The sequence below is a fragment of the Doryrhamphus excisus genome, chromosome 10 (assembly GCF_030265055.1).
Source record: "Doryrhamphus excisus isolate RoL2022-K1 chromosome 10, RoL_Dexc_1.0, whole genome shotgun sequence".
Lineage (NCBI taxonomy): Eukaryota > Metazoa > Chordata > Actinopteri > Syngnathiformes > Syngnathidae > Doryrhamphus > Doryrhamphus excisus.
Genome location: NC_080475.1, coordinates 14,370,124 through 14,391,198, shown reverse-complemented (window position 1 = coordinate 14,391,198; position 21,075 = coordinate 14,370,124). Strand labels below are relative to the sequence as shown.

Genomic DNA, 21,075 nt, shown 5'->3' with positions numbered 1-21,075 from the left:
TCCATAAAAAGTGTCGTGAAAATTCCTAGAAACTCCCTCCTCTTCCTACCCCCCCTTTCCCAAATCAAAATCCGGACATTCCATACGTATGAGCAAGAGGCATGGACCGCATTAGCACATGTAGTCTGACCATGCAGTCACATTCTACACTGATTGGAAGGGATACAGTTACAAACCATAACACTGTAACTACTGCATATAATACATACAACAAATTTATATCCATTCAGCCATCTCTGTTAAGGCCTGCAGTTGTCAATGGCCACCACTAGGGGCTGCTCCAAGCCAGCGATCCATTGTACTTTGCACTTTTACCTCCCACAAATCTCACTACCAAACTCATTCTGTATTCATTATAAAGCTGAAGTTTTAGCTTTGCAGCAGTCAATTACCACAATATTTTTGTCTAGTACTTTTATATGATGCTCGACTACCTCATTATACTCCATCATTTGTGCTTATAGTAGGCTAGTGAACACACAATGAAATAGCAACATAAACAGTATGGAGATTTATCATAATGCAAGTCAATGCTCTTTATGGATATAATATAAATGTTAGCAGAGAAACAGTGCCATCTGCTGGCGTCTGAAGGGGAACTGCATCCCCTCGCCAACAAAACAGCCATATACAGTATATAGTATGTATGTGTGTAGATATATACCATTTAAAATTTAGAGGCTATAAACAGTACTTGTTTTCGTAAGTGCAGCTATTACTTTGCCAAATATACATATAAACTAATGTAAAACCGTGGAAACCTGTATTAGATTAAATTTAAATATAAACAGGGTATCCAAATTTTAGGACTACTGTACTGTACGCACACAAATAATGACCGAGAAACTTAATTACAAGAGGTGGTGCTTAGTTCGGTCATGGAACACTTTCAACCAATCACGAGTGGCCATCTTCACGCTCCCCTCTTTTAACCGACCAATGGGCAGGCGATTGCTGCTCATGTTATTCGTCTTTTCCATGCATGGATCTACTCGTGGCCCCACCCTGTTGTTTCAGCCCACCGCCACTAGCACGGCTCAGGAGGGTAGGAGCAGGCAGAGCGAACAAGTCATCCCTTACGACCCACGGCACAAGAGTGTCTTCATGGAGCCTCTTTTAGGCTTGTGGGGCTTCTGCTGAAACTCTATCACCGGGGGCCATGTTTAGCGGGAAGATGAGCAAGGTAGGCGGGGACCTTTTGACTTTGTTTGGTGCAATACTTTTTATTTTGTGATGCTAACTTTGAATGCGCACTGGGCAATGTGAGATGGAAATTGTACTCGCAATAGTTTAAAAGTAAATTTAGAAGTTGGTTATTGCGTTGAACTTGAATAACGCTGACATGCAAGCGTTGGGGGGGGGGGGTCATATGATGCATGAAGCACACCCCCCCTTTCCTTCACCCCCCCAGGGTTACTGCGTCAGAGGCAGTCATTTGGTGTTAATGTCACCACACAGTTAAGGATTACAGGGGAAACTCTCCTCTCCATGCAAATACAGTATACCTATATACAGTGTAATAATAATAAGAATAAGAATAAGAATATAATATGATTTTTTGAGATTTTTGAGACCCATGTGTAAACTCAAAGAGTGGGTCAACGTAGGTCAGCGTCGATAGCGTTTTAATTTTTAATATTTTTAGTTTATCTGACAGTTCATTTTAATGTTATGATGCAAATTACCCACAATGCACTGGTCACTCATATAAAAGGGGGCATATTATGCACATCCTATAAAGGATAACCCCGCACAGAAAGCTTTCTAGATCTTCCAGACTCTGCCACTATTCCAGCTGTATTTCCTTGGATTTTCCTTGGAAAACCTGCCTCTGGACTGACAGGTCACGCTCCAGAGAACTTCCAGACCACTGCCGAACCGTACTTTCTAAGTTTGTCGGTAGTTGCTAAAAAATTAATAAACCCTTTGGAGAGCTACTTAAAGTACTGTGTGTGAACTCAAAGAGTGGGTCAACGTAGGTCAGCGTTGATGCCGTTTTAATATTTTTAGTTTATCTGACAGTTTATTTTAATGTTATGATGCAAATTACCCACAATGCACTGGTCCCTTCAGTATCTTCAGGCATGGTACTCCACATGTCATCCTCCAAAATTGTGGAATTGACAATATCACTCATATTAAAGGGGACCTATTTTGCACATCCTATGAAGCGGCTACACAGGATAACCCCGCACAGAAAGCTTTCTAGATCTTCCAGACTCTGCCACTATTCCAGCTGTATTTCCTTGGATTTTCAAAATCCGCCTCCGGACCTGGCCACTCCACTGTGACTTGTCACACTCCAGAGAACTTCCGGACTACTGCCGAACCGTACTTTCTAATTTTGTCGGTAGTTGCTAATAAATGAATAAACCCCTTGGAGAGCTACTTAAAGTGGTTAGGAGCTACTGGTAGCTCATGAGACCCTTGACTTACCGTGTGTGAACTCAAAGAGTGGGTCAACGTTTAATTTTTTATATTTTTAGTTTATCTGACAGTCCCTTCAGTATCTTCAGGCATGGTACTCCACATGTCATTCTCCAAAAGTGTGTGTCCGAATATGGTGCATGCCAACACGATTCATGATTGTTGTTTGTGTTGGCTCCACATCACAGCGCCTTGTCAGCGTCCCCATCCATGCTTGACTTAACTTAAAGGTAAAGACCACAGCTACCAGATAACAATGTCTGCATGCTTTCCGCCAGGCGATAACGTAACGTTGTCGTTTGTAAACACCGTATGGTAGCAGTATTTGCTGCATCTCTACTGGGTGGAACTGAACCATGAGGATGTAACTGGGGCTGTTCTTCCCAAACGCCAACAGCTGTTGACTAATAATGTTATCCTCTCACTGGGCTCAATTCGACACACACATAATTGCAATTGTAAAGTCGAAGCAGATGTTGTATTATTGTTGGTAAATGTGTACTCTGCAGCTGGGGTGTCGGCATTGCTCCTATGAGTTTTGTTTGTGTGTGTGTGTGTGTTGGTGTACTAGCAACAGGAGTCCTGAGGAACGGAAGAGTGTCGCTGCAGTGCACTGACCTCACCTCAGGAACAGGCACTCTCTGTTCCCCTTCCATGGCTGACCCACCCTGTGGACACACACACACACACACACACATGAACTACCATGCATGTAATAACTGGAATGGATGCCAATAAATGATGCTGGCATCCTGATAGCAGCCCATGTGACAGAATTTCAATGGAGGGTGGGACTTACATAAGCATGATATAACAAACCAATGAATGAGTAGAGTTCCTGAAGGAAAAAAAATCAGATTGATTTAAGTTGAAACAGACAAAGAAAACTAAAGTACTCCATTTTACTGTGCTGTTAAATTCCGATTTCTCACCACTGTACTATAGTGTTGGCGGAATCGCTTTAAACAGTCACATGCTTGAATGGCCCCTTGTTCCACTGTTCCACTGTATAATGTTGTCTAAATCGATATACTGTTTCTCTCTCACTACGCTTGCAAAATGGGATTCTGTGTCCACACAAGAACCAAACAGATTTTTGGAGGATACTGGGTCATAGTATTGGATGGATACTCCTCATAGTGGGTTGTGGAATTGACAATATCACTCATTAAAGGGGACCTATTTTGCACATACTGTAAAGCACAGGATAACCCCACACAGAAAGCTTTCTAGATCTTCCAGACTCTGACACTATTCCAGCTGTATTTCCTTGGATTTTAAAAACCCGCCTCTGGACCTGGCCACTCCGCTGTGACTGGTCACAATCCAGAGAACTTCCGGACTACTGCCGAACCGTACTTTCAAATTTTGTTGCTAGTTGCTAATAAATGAATAAACCCTTTGGAGAGCTACTTAAAGTGGCTAGGAGCTACTGGTAGCTTGTGTGAACTCAAAGAGTGGTAATGTAAGTCAGCGTTGATGGCGTGCAGACAATGTTGACGCAACATCGGTAGTGTATAGTTGGTCGTTAAACGTTAAACTACCTGTTGTTTGGGTAGATCCAATTATTGTGGTGGAAAAGGCTCTTTGCAATACCCCTTGGTACTTGTAACTCATTTTTCCACACTACGAATTCCATCCATGTATTTTCTATGCTATTTTTCTATGCTTTCTATGTATCGTTGACACACATGATTAGTCATAAGGATTTGCCCGAAAAAAAACACCTGCCAGTGCAGAGTCACAGTGACCCCACCCTGACCTGCAGGTTAGCTCAAATGTTCCATTGTCCTCTTCCTGAATGGCAAAGCAGTAAAAAGTTGTGAGTGTCTTGGGTTGTTGTCACAGACCATCTGCAGTGATGGGACCCCCCCCCCCCCCCCCACACACACACAATGTCCACAATTGTTTTATTTGGCACTATTTTTAGAAAGACATGAAGATGCTTGCAATGATGTGTGTGTTGCATGTACACCCCCTCCCTCGCTCGCTCAGTCCTGCCTGGCTGGCAGTGGGGAGGGATTTTTTTTTTTTTTTGCCGGAGGTTAGAAAGCATCTCATTGACTTTAAAACTCCTGGTTGGTCTTGCTGCCAGAAGGCTTGAAAAGTTGGGGAAAAATGAGTCTCTTGTATGTGTATGTATGTGTGTGGGTGAAACCTACGTGGTAGAAATGGGCGGGGTCCTGAACTGGACTATGGGGTGATGCAGAGGCTGGAGGAAGAATAATTTAGCACTGAGCCTTTTGTATGTCGCAGTATTAATACTATGAAATGTATTTGTGGTGGACAGCCACAAACACTGCTGTGGTTTTGCCAGGTCAGTACGGTAATACCGTAAGTAACTGCCCCACACAGCAGATTGCAAAATGCAACATAACCATAATTTCATTGCTGTGTCACATTTTGGATGTGTGCTCTCTGCTAGCAGCCAGAAAGTCAAAAGTGGTTGAGGAAGACATTTCTTAGTGTTGACAGTAATTACTATCTTGAGGTCCGGAGCTCACATGTTTTTAAACCCTCATCCATTCACATTGTACCAGCTGTTTGCTGTTTCCTCACAAAGTTGTTAAAATACTTCACAGCCTCTTGCATTTTTTAAATATAATTAGTCACCCTGGAAAGCAGCTCTGTTATATGGACAATTTTTTTTTCATTTTTTCTGACATGTTGCGGACTAAAACATGAACTATGTTTTGATCTGTCAAGAGCCTAACCGATTACTTGATTAATCCAAATGACAAGCTTCAAATGACTCGACTAAGAAAATATTTATTAGTTGACACTTCTGATACGCGACACTGTGGTTCTCTCACACGGCGGCACGGCGTATCTGACATTAATGCGCCTCGCCCAGCCATGACAGGCGACTTCTTCCGGTCTAGACTCTGGTTCTCCCGGTCACGATTCCACCCAAATCACCACAACAACAAAAAACTCAATTTGCATGCAGTACAAAGGATAGGGTATATTATTTTACTGTTAATTGTTTTCTCGAGGAGGAAATCCAGAGAAGCACGATGCTGGATTAGCCTGCTGCTGTGTTTAATATGGCTGTCAGGAACAGAGGTGGTCTACATAGTGACGCACATTGTGGTCTCTGTTGCGCAGTCCAGTGGGCCCTGCGCATTTAAAGGCAATAAGAGGCGTTCGTTTGATTGGTTAAGATTACCAACCCTCTCTCCTCCCTTTTTGCCACTTGCGCTGATGGGAGGGATGGAGGCGTGGGTGCGCTGCGCCAGACTGTGCTGCTCACGAAAATTGCATAGTGGCCACACCCAGTTGGCCAAATAGAGCCCTCTGTGTTCAGCAAAGTATTTTAACGCAATAATATGACAATGCTTAACTTATTTTTACACCTGTATGACATGTTACAGGTAATAAAAAGTCAAGCAAGTCCATATGTCCAATACATTTTTTTCTGTAATGTATGCAAATAACCTATTCTTTGTAACTCATCATGCATTGGTGCTTCCCTTTCCCTCTCAGTCCGCTTCCTTTACTAAGAGCCAGTGAAGACAGCTGTTGAGGCCATGCCAACAAGCAGGCAGCTGTCCAAACACACTGAGCAGCCTCAAGAGCCGAGTCCAGAGTACCAGGATCATGGAAAAAGTGCTCAGACAACCCTGTGTCTTTCTTACCAACAAGTTACCTCACAGGAAATAAAAACTCTTTTTTTGTAGAATAGTACAAATATACATGCGATGATGGAAGATGCTTATACTCGCTCATGTTAGAGAGTCTTTCAACCATTACAGTACTGTATGTATCCATGCATGAGAACATGGAAGCCATTAGAGCTTGCAAGACACTGGGTGGGAACGTCTGTCATCGTCACATCAATGAAGAGAACAATGAAAGAACTTTGTTCTTTGCGCTGTCCTTTTAACAATTACAGTGGATGTTGGCTGCCATTGCCTTTACTGAGCACACACACACACACACACACACACACTTTTTTAGGATTATTACTGTGTGGTAAGAGTGGGAACCACAGGGATTATGACTGTAAGACTGTTACACAACCTGAGGTAAGACATGAGTCAAGGGTGACTGTGGAAGACGGCACTACTTTACTACTAAAAAAAACAATTGAATGAAAATAACCTTCATGTAACCAAATAAGACCTATTGAGATGTTGATTTAGACGTTTGGTAATGGTAATGGTTTCATTTCAGTTGAACATGCATCAGATTACAATTGAGTGCATCACATAATCAGTTCACAGTTCCACATCTGGTACTTTCACAATCAGTAACTTACATTTGTTCACTTCCTGCTTTCCTAATATAATTTTAAAAATTTATTTTATTTTATTTTATTTTATTTTATTGTCACGTACCGAAGTACAAGGTGATATGACCATCCAATGACATAATGGGTACCAAAGTAAGTGTCAATATAGTGATATATATAGCACATCATGACTGGTTCAAGACTCTTCATCCTTGTATTTAGCAAACATCAACTGCTTGTATTGTTTCTTGAATTCACTCATCGTTGTGCATTGTTTGACTTCCTTACTCAATCCATTCCATAGTTTGATTCCACATACTGAAATGCTATGGCTTTTTAACATAGTCCTATCATATAAGTGTTTCAAATTTAGTTTTTCCTTGAGATCATATTTCTCCTCTCTTGTTTAAAGGTGAACAGCACTTTTTGGGGAATTTTTCCTCACATTAATACATTTTTACAGTATTTTGACAAGAGTTTGCTGTTATTTTTTGTGTGTATTCAGGCAGCGAAGGGGGAGCCTCACGCCTTCAAGGAGAAGACCTTCAAGAAGAGGCGTCAGTGCAGCGTGTGTCACCAGAACTTGGACAACATAGGCTACTTCTGCAGAGGTAAGAATGCAACTTCATGTTCATCAATAAGCATCATGATCACGGGGTGGGGGGTTGCAGTGTGAGCATGAACATCATGAGACGGCATGACCTCACTATAAAGATTCCGCAGATTAGACAAAGTCATACTGTGAGAACAAAGCACCATCTTCCACCATTATTGTTATACAGTACTCTGTGTGTGTGTACCAGTTTGAATGAGAATGAGAATATGTGAATATAAATATAATACAAAACTTCTTTCTTGGACTAAAGTCTGTATATTAAGTGTATGAATATGCTAATTTTTGTGTTTTTCTGTCTTATAGTATGCAAGATAGCCACTCACAGAAAGTGCGAGGCCAAGGTAAGTACTCCATCATTGATGCATATGAAGTTGGCCAGGTTGTTTTCGGACTTGATAGGGCGATGTGTAACAGTTGATGCATTATTTGCACGGCGAAAGTGTTAAAAATATAACACAGTGGGTGTAGAAGTCTGGAGACGTGTGCTAATGTGGTAGCCGCCCTGTTGCATTCCTCCAGAAAGCGCTGCCTGTGTGAAAGGCTCATTGATGGAGGGATGCTATAATGAATAGACAGAGGGATGCAGAGGGGCGGATGCCAGCCATGCTTGGAGTGGACAAGGGGCTGGTAGTTATGGAAGTTGGAGGAGACAAGGGAAATGTCAAATATATGTGGAAAAGTCTCCTTATCATGTTTCTGGTTGGTGGTTACATCTGTCCAGGTGTGTGAGTGACAGGAAGAAAAGCTCTGACTCGCTTAGGCAGAAGTCATTTAGCACCACCTGTTGTTTTTTCAGTCTTTTTCAGACAAAATAACTATCAAACAGTTTAGGGTTTTCTGTAACTAGGCAGACGTCTTGACGTTCTGCATGTTGCTGGGTGATATCCATCACAACTGGAAGCCGAGGAAGGGAGTGGTGTCGGATGTGGTGGGGGCGAGGCGCCTTTTGGGTCCATCTTGAACCTAGGAAGAGGGTGAAATCCTAACTGTACTCATATTTACTTAGTGCAGATAAAGACTTATCAGGAGTGTGGATGTGGTTAAACAGCTGCTGCAAGTGTATTTCCCGTCTTGCACTTAAAATGTTTAGACACATGGATGTCTATCACTTGTACATGCTGGATCGGTTTATATCCATCACCTTGACGACGGCGTCCAGTATCTTTCACGGCATTCTCATCTGACCAAAACAAACTCCACTACATTAACAGCTGGTTCGTATCTATACAAGAACCATAAAATGTATTTTTGGGCATGTTTCTATCTCCCTGAGAGAAACAGAGTCCCTCCTTATCTTGATCCCGAGTGGAAAATTGGCCCGCTGCACGGGGGCCCGAGGGGCAAAGACGTGGAGAGAGGTTTGGAACAAGACAATGAAGGGAGGGTAGGAGTGGAACAGTGGGAGAAGGAAGGATTAAACTTTGTGAAATGCAACCTTTTGACAAGTTTGACTGGCTCGTCTGTGTAATTAGTCAAAGGGTGGGGGGGGATTTCCGCAGGCCCGAATTCATCTTCATCTTCCAGTCGAAGCCTGAGTGGCTCTGGAGTTTACTGCAACTCCTCATTAATGCAACTCAATGTAGCTTCTAAAGACACATGACAGATGAACACGAGGCACTTTGTGATGATGGCGTCGTGTTTGTAGCTGGGATACACGCATCACTGCATTGTATAAGCTTATGCATTTTTGTATTATGGTCATATCACACACATTTGCACAGCTTTTCTGTGCATTCTAAAAAGACGAAAACAGTTTGCATGAGGTAGCTAACAATGCACATGACGGTACACACACCTATTTTGACTATAAAGCCATCTCCTTGGGATTCTTTACAGTATAGTTGTGGCATAACTTCAATCCCTGAACCCCCCAGAAACACCCCCTCCACCCCCCAATTTCCTGCAGTCATTGCAATGAGTCATTTAGAAAAACACAATCCAAATGTAAGGCTTCAGGGATTTAATGCCGGTCTCTGCTGGTAGAGACAACCGTTATCACAGCCAGCTCTGGTAATTGCAAAGATAGGCTGACATGTTTTGAGAATGTGTGTGTGTGTGTGTGTGAGGTTGGAAGAGATTTTTGAGTGCATGACCACTAACTTTGCCAACTCCATGTGTGTGGGTTTGTTCCCAGCCTGTTCGCATGTGAATTTGTAAGGATTTAGCACGAAAAAGCACTGTAATTGAAAACAGAGCCTTTTATTTTCCAGCTACATGAAAAAGCCCACATCCATATATTAATATATGAATGTTAGACCCTGACTGTAACAATACATGAATTAGAAAATCACTGTATGGTTTTCTGTTTAGGATTCTCACCATGTGTTTGAATTAGAAGACTCAAACTGTTGCCTTAAGATTACAGAAAACTGGTTAGGATGTGGAGAAATAAACCAGGAACTAATTTAAGATCAAGTCTGTAGTGTTAAACAGTGATGGGTACCGATTTCGGTACTTTTATCGGTAGAGACTGAATTACGTACATTCATATAAAATCAAACAGTACTTAATGCATCCCATTACGTACAGTAATCAGCTGTCTCTTTTTATCTGTTTTTATATCTTTAGAACACACAGAAATAGAAAGATTGTAGATGATGGGCAAACATTTGTGAAACAACTGTGATGATACAATACAGTTACAATAAAGACAAGCCCCCACAAGCGTGTGTGGTGCTTTTTGGGAAGCGTGGGTGTCTGAATGTTGTTATCGGAAGGATCAATATCAGAGGGAGGGAGGGAGGACTGACAAAACTTGGTAACTTGAATGCTTACATTGTTGATCCCAGCTCTTGCCTTCTTGTTTTTCTTCATTTAAACCATCCGTATTTGTGAGTCCGTGTTTACCAAGGGTGACGCTGCATGTATGGGAACGCTGGTGTTCTCATCAGTGTGTGTGTGTGTGTGTGTGGGGCCTTCAAGCTTATGAACGCCCATGTGCAAGCAGGAACATGTGTGCATTCTTGTTTTTGAGACCTCCATCTGCATGCTCATATGGACGTATATCTGTTTATGTGTGCGCTGACCCCCAGCTCCGTAATGTGGAATTGCATTCCACTCGGGCCCTTAAAACTCCACCTCAGGGACCCGTGTGACTCGTATTGTGTTTCGGCCTTCCAGTCCACAAAACGTAACCAAACGATACTGTGGGAACAAGAGTTAAACATGTGCAGAGCGGTGATAAAAAGTCTTTGTTTGCTGGCTTCGCATGTAGAAAAGCACCAATGTGGGTTCTTCTAAGTCCTGGTCCTAAGTTCTTCATCCATAGGTGTTGGTTTTGCTTAGCTGTGGCCTTGAAGTCCTTCTGTGTTGTTCTGTGGCGCTCTTTTCTCAAGGAGTCCACCTTGACATGCTTGTTAGTCATGCGAGGTGCACTTTGAAGGGGGGGGGGGGGGGGGGGGGCAGGTCATTTGGAATGCTGCCATAAAGTCCTGCAAATGGGAGAGCAACTATTTTCACTATCAGGTTCATCTAACTTGAATGCACAGCTGGGAATTATTTGCATTGTCTTGGAAACTATTTGGACCTTTTTGCCAGGGAGGTTATGTTGTCCTTTTGTTTTTTACCAGAAGATAATGATAATTGGGCTGTTATTTTGGAACACTGGTGATGGAGATACAACTTCATGTAAAAAAAAAAAATCTGGACTTTCGTAGATCAAGCACACAGCAATGTTAAAAAATGCAATGGTTAGTTGAATGGATGCATTAACGTTGTAGAAATCCTCCCCCTGAGGACTCTAAGTGGGTTTCGAATTGAGGATAAGGGAATCTTAAAGAACCAAATCATAGAATGAGAACCAGATTGTTCATTCCTGACAACAATATCTGCAGTCCCTGTATGCCTACAAGTAAGCGGGTCTTATTACAGCACAGCACCCAGCAATGTTAAAAAATGCAATGGTTAGTTGAATGGATGCATTAACGTTGTAGAAATCCTCCCCCTGACGACTCTAAGTGGGTTTTGAATTGAGGATAAGGGAATCAAAATCATAGAATGAGAACCAGATTATTTATTCCTGACAACAATATCTGCAGTCCCTGTATGCCTACAAGTAAGCGGGTCTCATTACAGCGCAGCTGCAAAAAAAAGCACCCTTCCTTTCCCTGCCCGGCCCTTTATACACTCACAATTGTGTAAGAGGTCCTGAACCAATCAGGTTTCGTCACTGCACTTGCTTGAACCGCTTCTTTCATGGTGTTTCTGCTTTTCCTTTGTTGCAAAGCAAGCTGTCATATGCGTACCCGATGTTTCCACCTTAACTGTCAGTTGTCACGTTAGTCCTTTTTTGTGTGGGTGCGTGTATAAGTATCTTTTGTCTGTATTTGTGAGACGATGTGTTTGTTTTAGCTTTTATCTTTAGCTAGCAAAATTGAGCAAATACCTTCATTGTCTACTACTGGTCTTGCATGTGGCAAAGATGGCAACCGCCAGTGAGCCAGTTTGTGCGTCATCTGGATAATCTCTTGTAACTGCGTTAGGTTACATCTGCAGTGTCTGTGGTCTGTCATGTCTGCTGTCACATCTGTTCCTTCAACGCAAATCCCCTCGTCATGATGATGCCGTTGATGAAAGCCCGCGGGTGGTCACGGCCAGCCTGGGCTCTCACTGCTGATTTGGTGCAGCTTTCATCAGTGTGCTTTGATTGGCCTTCCCCGAGGAGTTGAAGGAATGGGGAGGCTATTAGGCCTAAGGCGGGCCCATCAAAGCAAGGACTGCGATGGGGACCGGTTGGGGACCAATTTGCTGGAGTAGTAACTGGAATCTTACTTGCTTTAATGCAACAGGAATTTTAGAAAATAAGTTTTGGTAGTGTTTTAAATCATCAAACTATGTTGAGATACTGCAACCATTTCATGTTATCATCAGTGTATGTGTTATTTCATGATCACAGCATGTATATAGTGTTTTTTTTTACAGTGCTTCATAGAATAGGTGTATCCCAATGACAGTATTGTAAGCTAGCTGAAATTAAGTAGTAGTTTTGTGTTAGGTAAAGAAATATGTGTTCATGTTCGTGTTTCATCCCACACCTGATGTTTAATACTGACGTGCGTGTGTACTAAAAAATAGTCTTGACACACAACGCAAACATAGCAGGGCCATTACGTCACCACTTTGCCATTCCACTTTACTCTTGAAGCGTGCACTGAGAGGAAAGACCAGTGCATAGTATCCATTAGCTATGCTCCATCTGGATTTGATGGATCAAAGAACTTGTGAAGAAGAAGAGGAGGAGGAGGAGGAGCAGGAGGGAGGAAAACAAATGGAGAGAGAGAGGAGAGGACACGGGGCCGAAGAAAGGGTAATGTAGACAGAATTTGAGTGCATGGCAAAGTGAATATCACTGGATGCTAAATTCTGGTGGTCATTATAATCATAGTAATCACTGCGAGGCATGAGCCTGTATGAGATTCTGACAGTATAATAATCTTAAAGGGGACTTCTTATGCTCGTTTTAGGCTCTTTTGTATTGAGTTGTGAACTCCTGTAGAGCTACACACAATAACCCGCACAGAAAGCTTTTTAGATCTTCCAGAATCTGCACCTATCCCAGTTGTATTTCTTTGGCTTTCCAAAACAGTATGTGTTAATATATGTAGTACCCATGGATGGAGCCTCAGTGAAACGCCCACTCCGATGTGATTGGTCACACTCTGGACTACTTCCGGACTGCTTTTGTCGGTATAGGAGTTAATAATTAATGAATGAAACCTTTGGAGAGCTACTTAAAGAGTGGTAACGTAGGCACAGATGGTGTGGTGGAGCTCAGGAGAACTGGGAGGTGAGGACGCTGCCTGAGGAGGAGCACTCATTGTCGGGGACACTTTGTCAGAGGCACCGCTGATGCCGTGGAGATCAGAAGCTGGATGTGAGGGTGCCGCCTTTACTAAGTGCAGACAATCTTGGCACACATCGGTGGTGGATACAACTTAAGTCCCGGGCCACCGTGGTTTAATTACAAAACAGTGGCCGCTTAAAGGAAAATGTCGCCCATCATCATAAATCCTATAAGGATTTTTTTGTGCGCTGGCGACAGTGCATTTATGTCGACAGCGTTTTATGTGAACATGAGTCAGCCAATCTGAGGGACGTGGACCTAAAGCTGAAACGCTAGAGGAAAAAAACAGTGAGGGTTTTTTTTGTCCAGTACCGATTCGAGGAAAAAGGAGGAAGTATTGGACTCCAGGAAGGTGATTGGGAGGGGCTGAGAAAAGGGAGGGAAACATGTCGGAAAAAAGTCAGGCACAGAATAAAGTGATAAGAAATTAGCAATTTGAACAAAGTATAACCTCAGTTCACCACTCAAACTATGATTGAGGCGTACAAAGACATGGGCGGAGGTCTGCCGGCAGGAAGTTTCTGCGTAAGCATTGGCTGGAGGAGCTGGAATCCGGTGTGGTGTTTTTGTTGTGGTTTCGCAGCCACCCACTTGCCGGCCCTTTCACCGGGGCACCCAGGGAGAGGAAGATTAGAGTTTTTGGCTCTCTCCAAAAAGGCGGTACAAAAGGTGAATCGAGGGTAACACTGGTAAATCTCCACCCAAGTGTAGCCCTATTCATGCTGCAGGGTATGCATTGGATAGCCGTAGTCATAACAACTAGAAACTTGAAACATCTTGAACCATATCCATGTGGACTCCCTCCAGGCCGGGCTGAGGGAGGAGAAATGTTTTTGTCTTGTAAGAAGCTGCAACTATTCCAACGAATGTTATAATGACTGGATGTGTACATGATTCAGAGGGATGTCTGGAATGCCAGTTGTGGACGGTGAATCTCGGGGGGCCGTAGTATGTCAAAAGACACTAATTAGAGGGAAGGGAAAAGGTGACGACTGAAGGAACTTGCAACAGAAGGGATTTTTAAAAGACAGGATGACAAATAGGAATAAGAGGGAATGGTGGAAATGGATGGTGCAGAAAGTCAAATACATCTTGTCAACAAATGACGTCGCTAATCGTCATTCACAGATGGAAGACAGGATACCTAGCGCTCGATTTTGCGACAAAGACTTAACAAGATGCTCGTTTGTTTGTTATTAGCTGAGGATTTGAGCATTGCTGCCCCTTTTTACAAAGCGATAATTGAGAGAAGAGAAAAATAATAAATACATAGACATAGATAGACATAGACATAGACTTCCTTTATTGTCATTGCACAATAACACAGCAGTGAAATTGCCAACGAAATGTCGTTGCCTGGCTCCCGTATAATGGTAATGGTAATGGTTTAATTTCATTTGAACATGCATCAGATTACAATTGAATGCATCCCATAATCAGTTCACAGTTCCACATGTCCAAAAGGAGTAGGAAGAAGCAAAGCTTATTAAATCCTACCCCTCCATCTGGTACTTTTACAATCAGTAACTGTTACATTTGTTCACTTCCTGCTTTCCATAATACAGTTTTTTTTTTTTTTTTTTTTTTAAATGCACCTCGTACCAAAGTACGAGGTGATATGACCATACAATGACATAATGGGTACCATGGTAACTGTTTATAATAATAATAAATAATAATGTGGTGAATAAATAAATATGATAATATGAAATATGATAAATATGAAATAATAATCAAATATGAACAACAAAGTACAGCGTAAACAGTAAATTGCACAAATGATTTAAATAATAATACATTTCAATACAATACAATGAAATACAATAATACATTTCCTGTCAAAGAGAGTCAGGGGTTGAATGCCAGCAAAGCTGCTGGGTGACAGAAGCAAGATCCCGGAGCGCACTGTATCCCAGCAAATGACTTTCATATGCTGCTGCAGACTCGTAAACAGACTTCAAGATTTTTTTGGATGGTTCTCATGCTTGTAAAAGAAATAGACCTGATCCAGGGAGCGGGGATAAAGATACATCAGAGCCAAACCTCAGTCATATAGTCAGAATCTGGGTTCAGACGGGGAATGAGTAAACCATAGAGGATCTGTAACATGGAACAAAAACAGAGATTAATTTCCCAGTGGAGATATAAAACCATCAATTCTTTGACTGAGTCATAGGGAGAGAGGGCATTTTGACAATCTCACCAAGGTTTGTGTCTGGATTTAACTCGTTATCTGGCCCTGTGTCTTCCTGTTGATGCCTGGCGTTAACATGCAAACAACGGAGAGACTGCTTGTGTTGTGTGTGTATGTGTGTGTATGTGTGTGTGTGTGTGTTTGGGGGGTTGAGGAGGTGGGGACACACCCCCGGGTTCAGGGCCTGTGCGACTTCCTTTGTAAGCACAATTAGATATACACAAACCCTTAGCCTTTTCCTGTGTCCAAATAAACAGTCCAAAAACAGCCTTGATCACGTGTTCTGTTACATAAGCCACCTTAGTGGTTAAGACAGCTGTTTGGAAACAGTTCATTGATGTGTAGCCATTAACACGTCACACGTGCCTACTCCAGCTTTACATTTTCCAAACAGGAAGCATCAGCTGTGTTTTTGTGTTGTGTTCTCACTTAGTAGCCATCATTACCGCTTAAACCAGTGGTTCGTCCAGCATTGAATAATTGCACTGTCCTCAGTAAAAAAAAGGGTATAAGTTTGTCTGGTATTCACATGCGGCTTCCCTTGTGTGTTTTAGGTGACCACAGCATGTAACCCAGCTCCTGCCAATGACCTGGTATGTCTCTTTTGATTCAGTTTTTTCTTCAAAAGCATTCATTGACTTGATCCATATTTGGATTTCCCTCATAGCAAGCTATAAGATATGGTTTTCCAAAAACCACTGAATGGTTTTCTTCCACCCCCCCACAAACCCTACACTGAATTCCTTCTGGGAAGCCGATCCCTCAGCCAATCCAGCTTGAGCTCTGCTGGATTTCTCCAGCCCTGCAGGATTCCTGTTGTGAAAAGAAATGTTGAAGTTGCTGTAGGAAGTTGTACTGTTTATCCATTAGAGAGTCTGTTTGCTTAATTAATGTTGCTTTCCTTCCTACACCCCCTCCTTTTGCCTTCCTGGCCCTTTCTCCTCTTCTTCACCCCTTTTTTAACACCCCCTCTCCTTTCCGGTCATATTCTTTCTTTTTGCTGACATCTTTGCTTGTTTGCTTTCAGCAGCGAAGAGGGACCGCTCCATCTCGAAATGCCCAACACTTGGTGAGCATGGACACCTTGTATCCTTGTCTACAGGTTGACATGGGGTGCTGTAGCTCAAGTTGTAGACACCCTCAAAGATATATTATTATTAGGCAAATAGTCAATGATTCATGAGTGGTTATTTGCTAAGTTACTTGAAGACATGGTGCTTCATGGTAGCCATGTTTTTCAACCATTCATTCATTCATTTTCTACCGCTTTTTCCTCACGAGGGTCGCGGGGTTGCTGGAGCCTATCCCAGCTGTCTTTGGGCGAAAGGCGGGGTACACCCTGGACTGGTCGCCAATCACAGGGCACATATAGACAAACAACCATTCACACTCACATTCATACCTATGGACAATTTGGAGTCGCCAATTAACCTAGCATGTTTTTGGAATGTGGGAGGAAACCGGAGTACCCGGAGAAAACCCACGCATACACGAGGAGAACATGCAAACTCCGCACAGAGATGGCCGAGGGTGGAATTGAACCCTAATCCTCCTAGCTGTGAGGTCTGCGCGCTAACCACTCGACTGTTTTTCAACCAATCTTTGTCAAATTTTACACACATGTGCTTGTCGGTCCCCTAAAGTTGTGTACCAAGTTTTGCAGTGATTCGTTTAAATGCTCTAAATTTAGAGTTTGAGATGGCTTAAAGGCTCGGTTTCAGAGGGCGTTGCAAAATTGTTCCTTTGTGATGTCACAGAGGAGCGGGCTTCCTTATGGGCCTGGCTGGAGGCCGGATACATTCTCTGCCCTCCCCCAAACAATACTTTTTTTGGAGCATTGCTTCTGACAAAGTGTGTGCGACAATGAGTGCTCCTCGGGCAGGCGAGGTTGGAGGAGCACCAGCGGTGCCTTCGGTAAGTCAGGGCTCTCCAGCCAGTAGCTCATGAGCTACCAGTAGCTCTGAAACAATTCTCAGTTAGCTCCCCAAAGTCTTTTTTCATTTATTATCAACTCCTATACCCACTATATTAGAAAATTGGGTTTGTTCGTAGTTCGTAGTAAACACTTTGGGCGTGGGAGTGGGCGTGCCCGGAGGTGTGCCGTGAGTGGAATAAATTAAAACAAACCTTTTTGTCAGGAAGGATAAATCCAAGAAAAAATTCTGATTCTGGAAGATCTAGAAAGTTTTCTGTGTGAGTTATTGTGTGTAGCTGCTCTATAGGAGTCCACAACTCAATTGTGTATTCTATACAGGGCTCCACCAAATCTTTGACATACACCAAGCAGAGAAACACCCTGCCCAGGTAAATGTCATCTCATTCATTCATTGCATTTCCTTCAATATGATTGAAAGAGGCATAGCTTTTTTTTTCACCATCTTTTCCTGGTGTAGGAGCTTCAGCGTGGACCGTGTGATGGAGCGGGTGATGGAGCGTCACTATGACTTCGACCTCACCTACATCACAGAGAGGATCATCTCTGTCTTCTTCCCACCGAAGCTGGAAGAGCAGAGGTACCGACTCAATCTGAAAGAGGTGGCCGCCATGCTGAAGTCCAAGCATCAGGACAAGTTTTTGGTGAGGACGATGATGAACACCCCCCAAAAAAAATGCACGTTAAGCTCCAAATAGTCTATAAGTGTGATTATGAGATGAGATTGACTGCTGGGTCAATCTGGGTCAATCAAAGGTCAGCTGGGATAAATTCCAGCTCCTTTGTGGCCTAAATGAGGACAACCGCTATAAAAAATGTCTGGATGGATAACATTTCATATAATATTAAGCTTTTTCAAAGATAATGTTGATCGGTTTTTATTAACCGACATATTTTCTGTGTGTTTCAGCTCCTCAATCTTTCCGAAAGGCGCCATGATATGAGTCAACTAAATCCAAAGGTAGGCACTTCCTGTTGATTCTCTATTTTATCTCCTCCAAATCACACACTCCAACATCAGGTTCACGACTTTGGCTGGCCAGACCTCCACGCCCCGCCTCTGGATAAGATCTGCGCCATATGCAAGGCCATAGAGACGTGGCTGACCTCTGACCCACAGCACGTGGTGGTCCTGCACTGCAAGGTCAGAGTTCAGGGGCTTTCTTTTTTTCAAAAGGAGGTTTTCCCAGAGTTGTAATTGAGCAAATGTATGGGAATATTGTTGGAGAATTGATACATATGTGTATATAGCAGGGGTCTCAAACTCAATTTAATGGGGGCCACTGGAGCTCGGGTCCAGTCTTTTAAAAAAAAAAAAAATGCATTTATTAAAAACAAAAAAAAATAAAAACTTCGCTTTGGTTCCAATTTTCTACAAGAAAAGCTCTAAAACATTCCACTGTTCTCAAATATCTTACTTTTTATTTTTCTACACAAAATAAGATGAAAAATAAATAAACAAATCAAGAAAAGAAAATCAATCAATCAGTAATAAATAAATAAATATAATAATAATAATAAAACGGCAAATAATAAAAACTCAAGAAACCACATATAGTTGGTGGGTAGACAAATTATTTTTTTCAGATTAAAATTAACAAAGCATTATTAGAGCCCTGAAGACATGACAAAACACGACTATAGTCACATTTGTAATCTTTTATTTACAACATATTGCGCAACTGCAGGGTCTTGAGACACATGCTAACTCGCAAACTAGAGAGCTAGCGACCTAAACGGTAGCCTTCAAGTTATTTCCTTTAAACTTAAATAGCCAAAAACTTACCACTTCCACACGGATAGAGAGGATAACTATTAACAGATATTTAACCTTTAACATGGACATTAATGAAACGTAATATTTTTTTCTGTGTACATGATACCATACAGCATCCATATCAAACTTGCGCGGGCCGCACTAACATTAAACTTTCATATCAAGGCGGGGGCCTCAAACTAGTGTGCCAAATGTGGCCCGCGGGCCGCGTGTTTGAGACCTTTGGTATATAGTATATACTGTATATATTAGGGCTTACCATAGTACCTTTTCTACTATTTGCAGGGTAACAAAGGCAAAACAGGAGTTATCATCGCAGCCTACATGCACTACAGCAAGATCTCAGCAGGGTGAGTTTGCATAAAACACGAAGACATTAATATTCATCAATATTTTAGTTTAGCAGTTTTGTCCATCACAAAATGACAATACTGGTGTACAAAAAGGTGCTGCAACCACTTCCTTTGGAACTTCATAGAACGAAGGCGTTTGATGAATTAAACCCTGTGGATTTTGCACAGTAACACTGGAATCCTGTAGCCGATGCCAGCTGTATCCTCTCCATGTCATTCCTGGCATGGAGAGAGTCTGGTGTGGAACTCATGGAAATTATCTGCTGAAAGCCCCTCAATGTGTGTGTGTGTGTGTGTGTGTGTGCAGGGCGGACCAGGCTCTCAGTACTCTGGCCATGAGGAAATTCTGTGAAGATAAGGTGGCCTCTTCCCTCCAGCCATCACAAAACAGGTAGAGGTCACAGCGTGCTCAGAAGGTGGAGGGTCAGGGGATCAAACAGGAAGGGGGGTGGGTTCGGGTGCGTCATGCCCACATCCGTCAGCTTTTTTTTACAGTCATCTATCACAAAGTGAACTACTTGTATTGTACATTTCTAATGAGATTAACGAGGAAGTAACATGGAGTAGTTTGTGCTCAATGGCTTCCTCTACAGTTGCAAAGTGGAACTGAAAAATATGAATATTATTTACTGACGAAGATATTTCTGATTTCTATGAGCTTTCCTTCAGTTTTATTCATCACAATTCTTTCTTAGGTATATCTATTACTTTGGGGGTCTTTTGTCCGGAGCTATCAAGATGAATAGCAGCCCCCTCTTCCTCCACCAGGTTCTCATTCCATCCCTGCCTAACTTCCAAGGAGAAAGAGGTTGGTTTTCTTGTTCATGTGTCAAAAGTATTGAAAAACACCCCTTTATCAATGAATGAATCAATCAGAACCTCATTGGTTGTCCTGTGAAAGTGAAGTCATATTGAAGAAGACATTTTGAACACATTTTGTGTGGTAATTAGGTGTACTTTCACTTGAGTACAATATTATGGTAGTCTTTTCATCCCGGTTGTAGAATGGTTCATCCCTGGTGTATCCTGACGCTGATGAATCCCAGCAATGTTAACCATGTAGAATGCCATCGCTGGTCGCATTCAGTGCTCCCACCCACACAAACAGTGTATTTATCTTTAATCTGATGATAGACTCCATCAGGATAGAAGGATGGCATTCAGCACATTCCTGCGTCCAACTTCATGATGATGGTTGATGATACTCCTTCTGTCTCTACAGGTTACTACCCTTTCCTGAAGATCTACCAATCCATGCAGTTGGTCTACACGTCAGGCATATAGTGAGTCTTTTGTGACTTATCAACCGTGGTCTGCATTGCACACAGCAGCTGGATAGGTGCAGATTCTGGAAGAACTAGAACGCTTTCTGTGTTGTTTATCCCAATTTCTGCCTAGTAACGAGTGTCCCACTCTTGTTTGTAATGGCAATCGCTACCTTTCCATGTTTCATTAACCCTTAGATGCACGAGTGACTGGACCCTACACTCTTCCATAAGTGGGTTAAAAATGACCCATACTAGAAATAAATGCGTTTTTATGCCAATTTTGCCATTTTGGTTAGGAATAATCACTTCTATGATATTTAGTATTATATTTAGGACCACACAAGAATGATTTCATCCAGCATCTGTATGACCATTCCAGCTGTGTATCTAGCAGCTAAGGCATGGATGAGGAAACAAAAACAACAATACAT

The 21,075-nt window shown here is 42.3% G+C and overlaps 1 protein-coding gene across 2 annotated transcripts in view; it reads left to right on the top strand.

Moving 5' to 3' along the window:
• tns2a (tensin 2a) overlaps positions 1–21,075 on the top strand; it is a 36,152-nt gene that overhangs the window by 6,016 nt on the left and 9,061 nt on the right. The window contains exons 2-13 of one of the 2 annotated variants that reach the window (XM_058085702.1): positions 7,167–7,272; positions 7,581–7,618; positions 15,868–15,906; positions 16,344–16,382; positions 17,568–17,617; positions 17,707–17,890; positions 18,157–18,207; positions 18,268–18,390; positions 19,309–19,373; positions 19,684–19,767; positions 20,072–20,184; positions 20,599–20,659. In XM_058085702.1, coding sequence (XP_057941685.1) covers positions 7,167–7,272; positions 7,581–7,618; positions 15,868–15,906; positions 16,344–16,382; positions 17,568–17,617; positions 17,707–17,890; positions 18,157–18,207; positions 18,268–18,390; positions 19,309–19,373; positions 19,684–19,767; positions 20,072–20,184; positions 20,599–20,659 — 953 coding nt within the window. Of the gene's footprint in view, positions 1–7,166; positions 7,273–7,580; positions 7,619–15,867; positions 15,907–16,340; positions 16,383–17,567; positions 17,618–17,706; positions 17,891–18,156; positions 18,208–18,267; positions 18,391–19,308; positions 19,374–19,683; positions 19,768–20,071; positions 20,185–20,598; positions 20,660–21,075 lie in introns of both variants that reach the window. The other variant, XM_058085701.1, reaches the window with a different exon arrangement.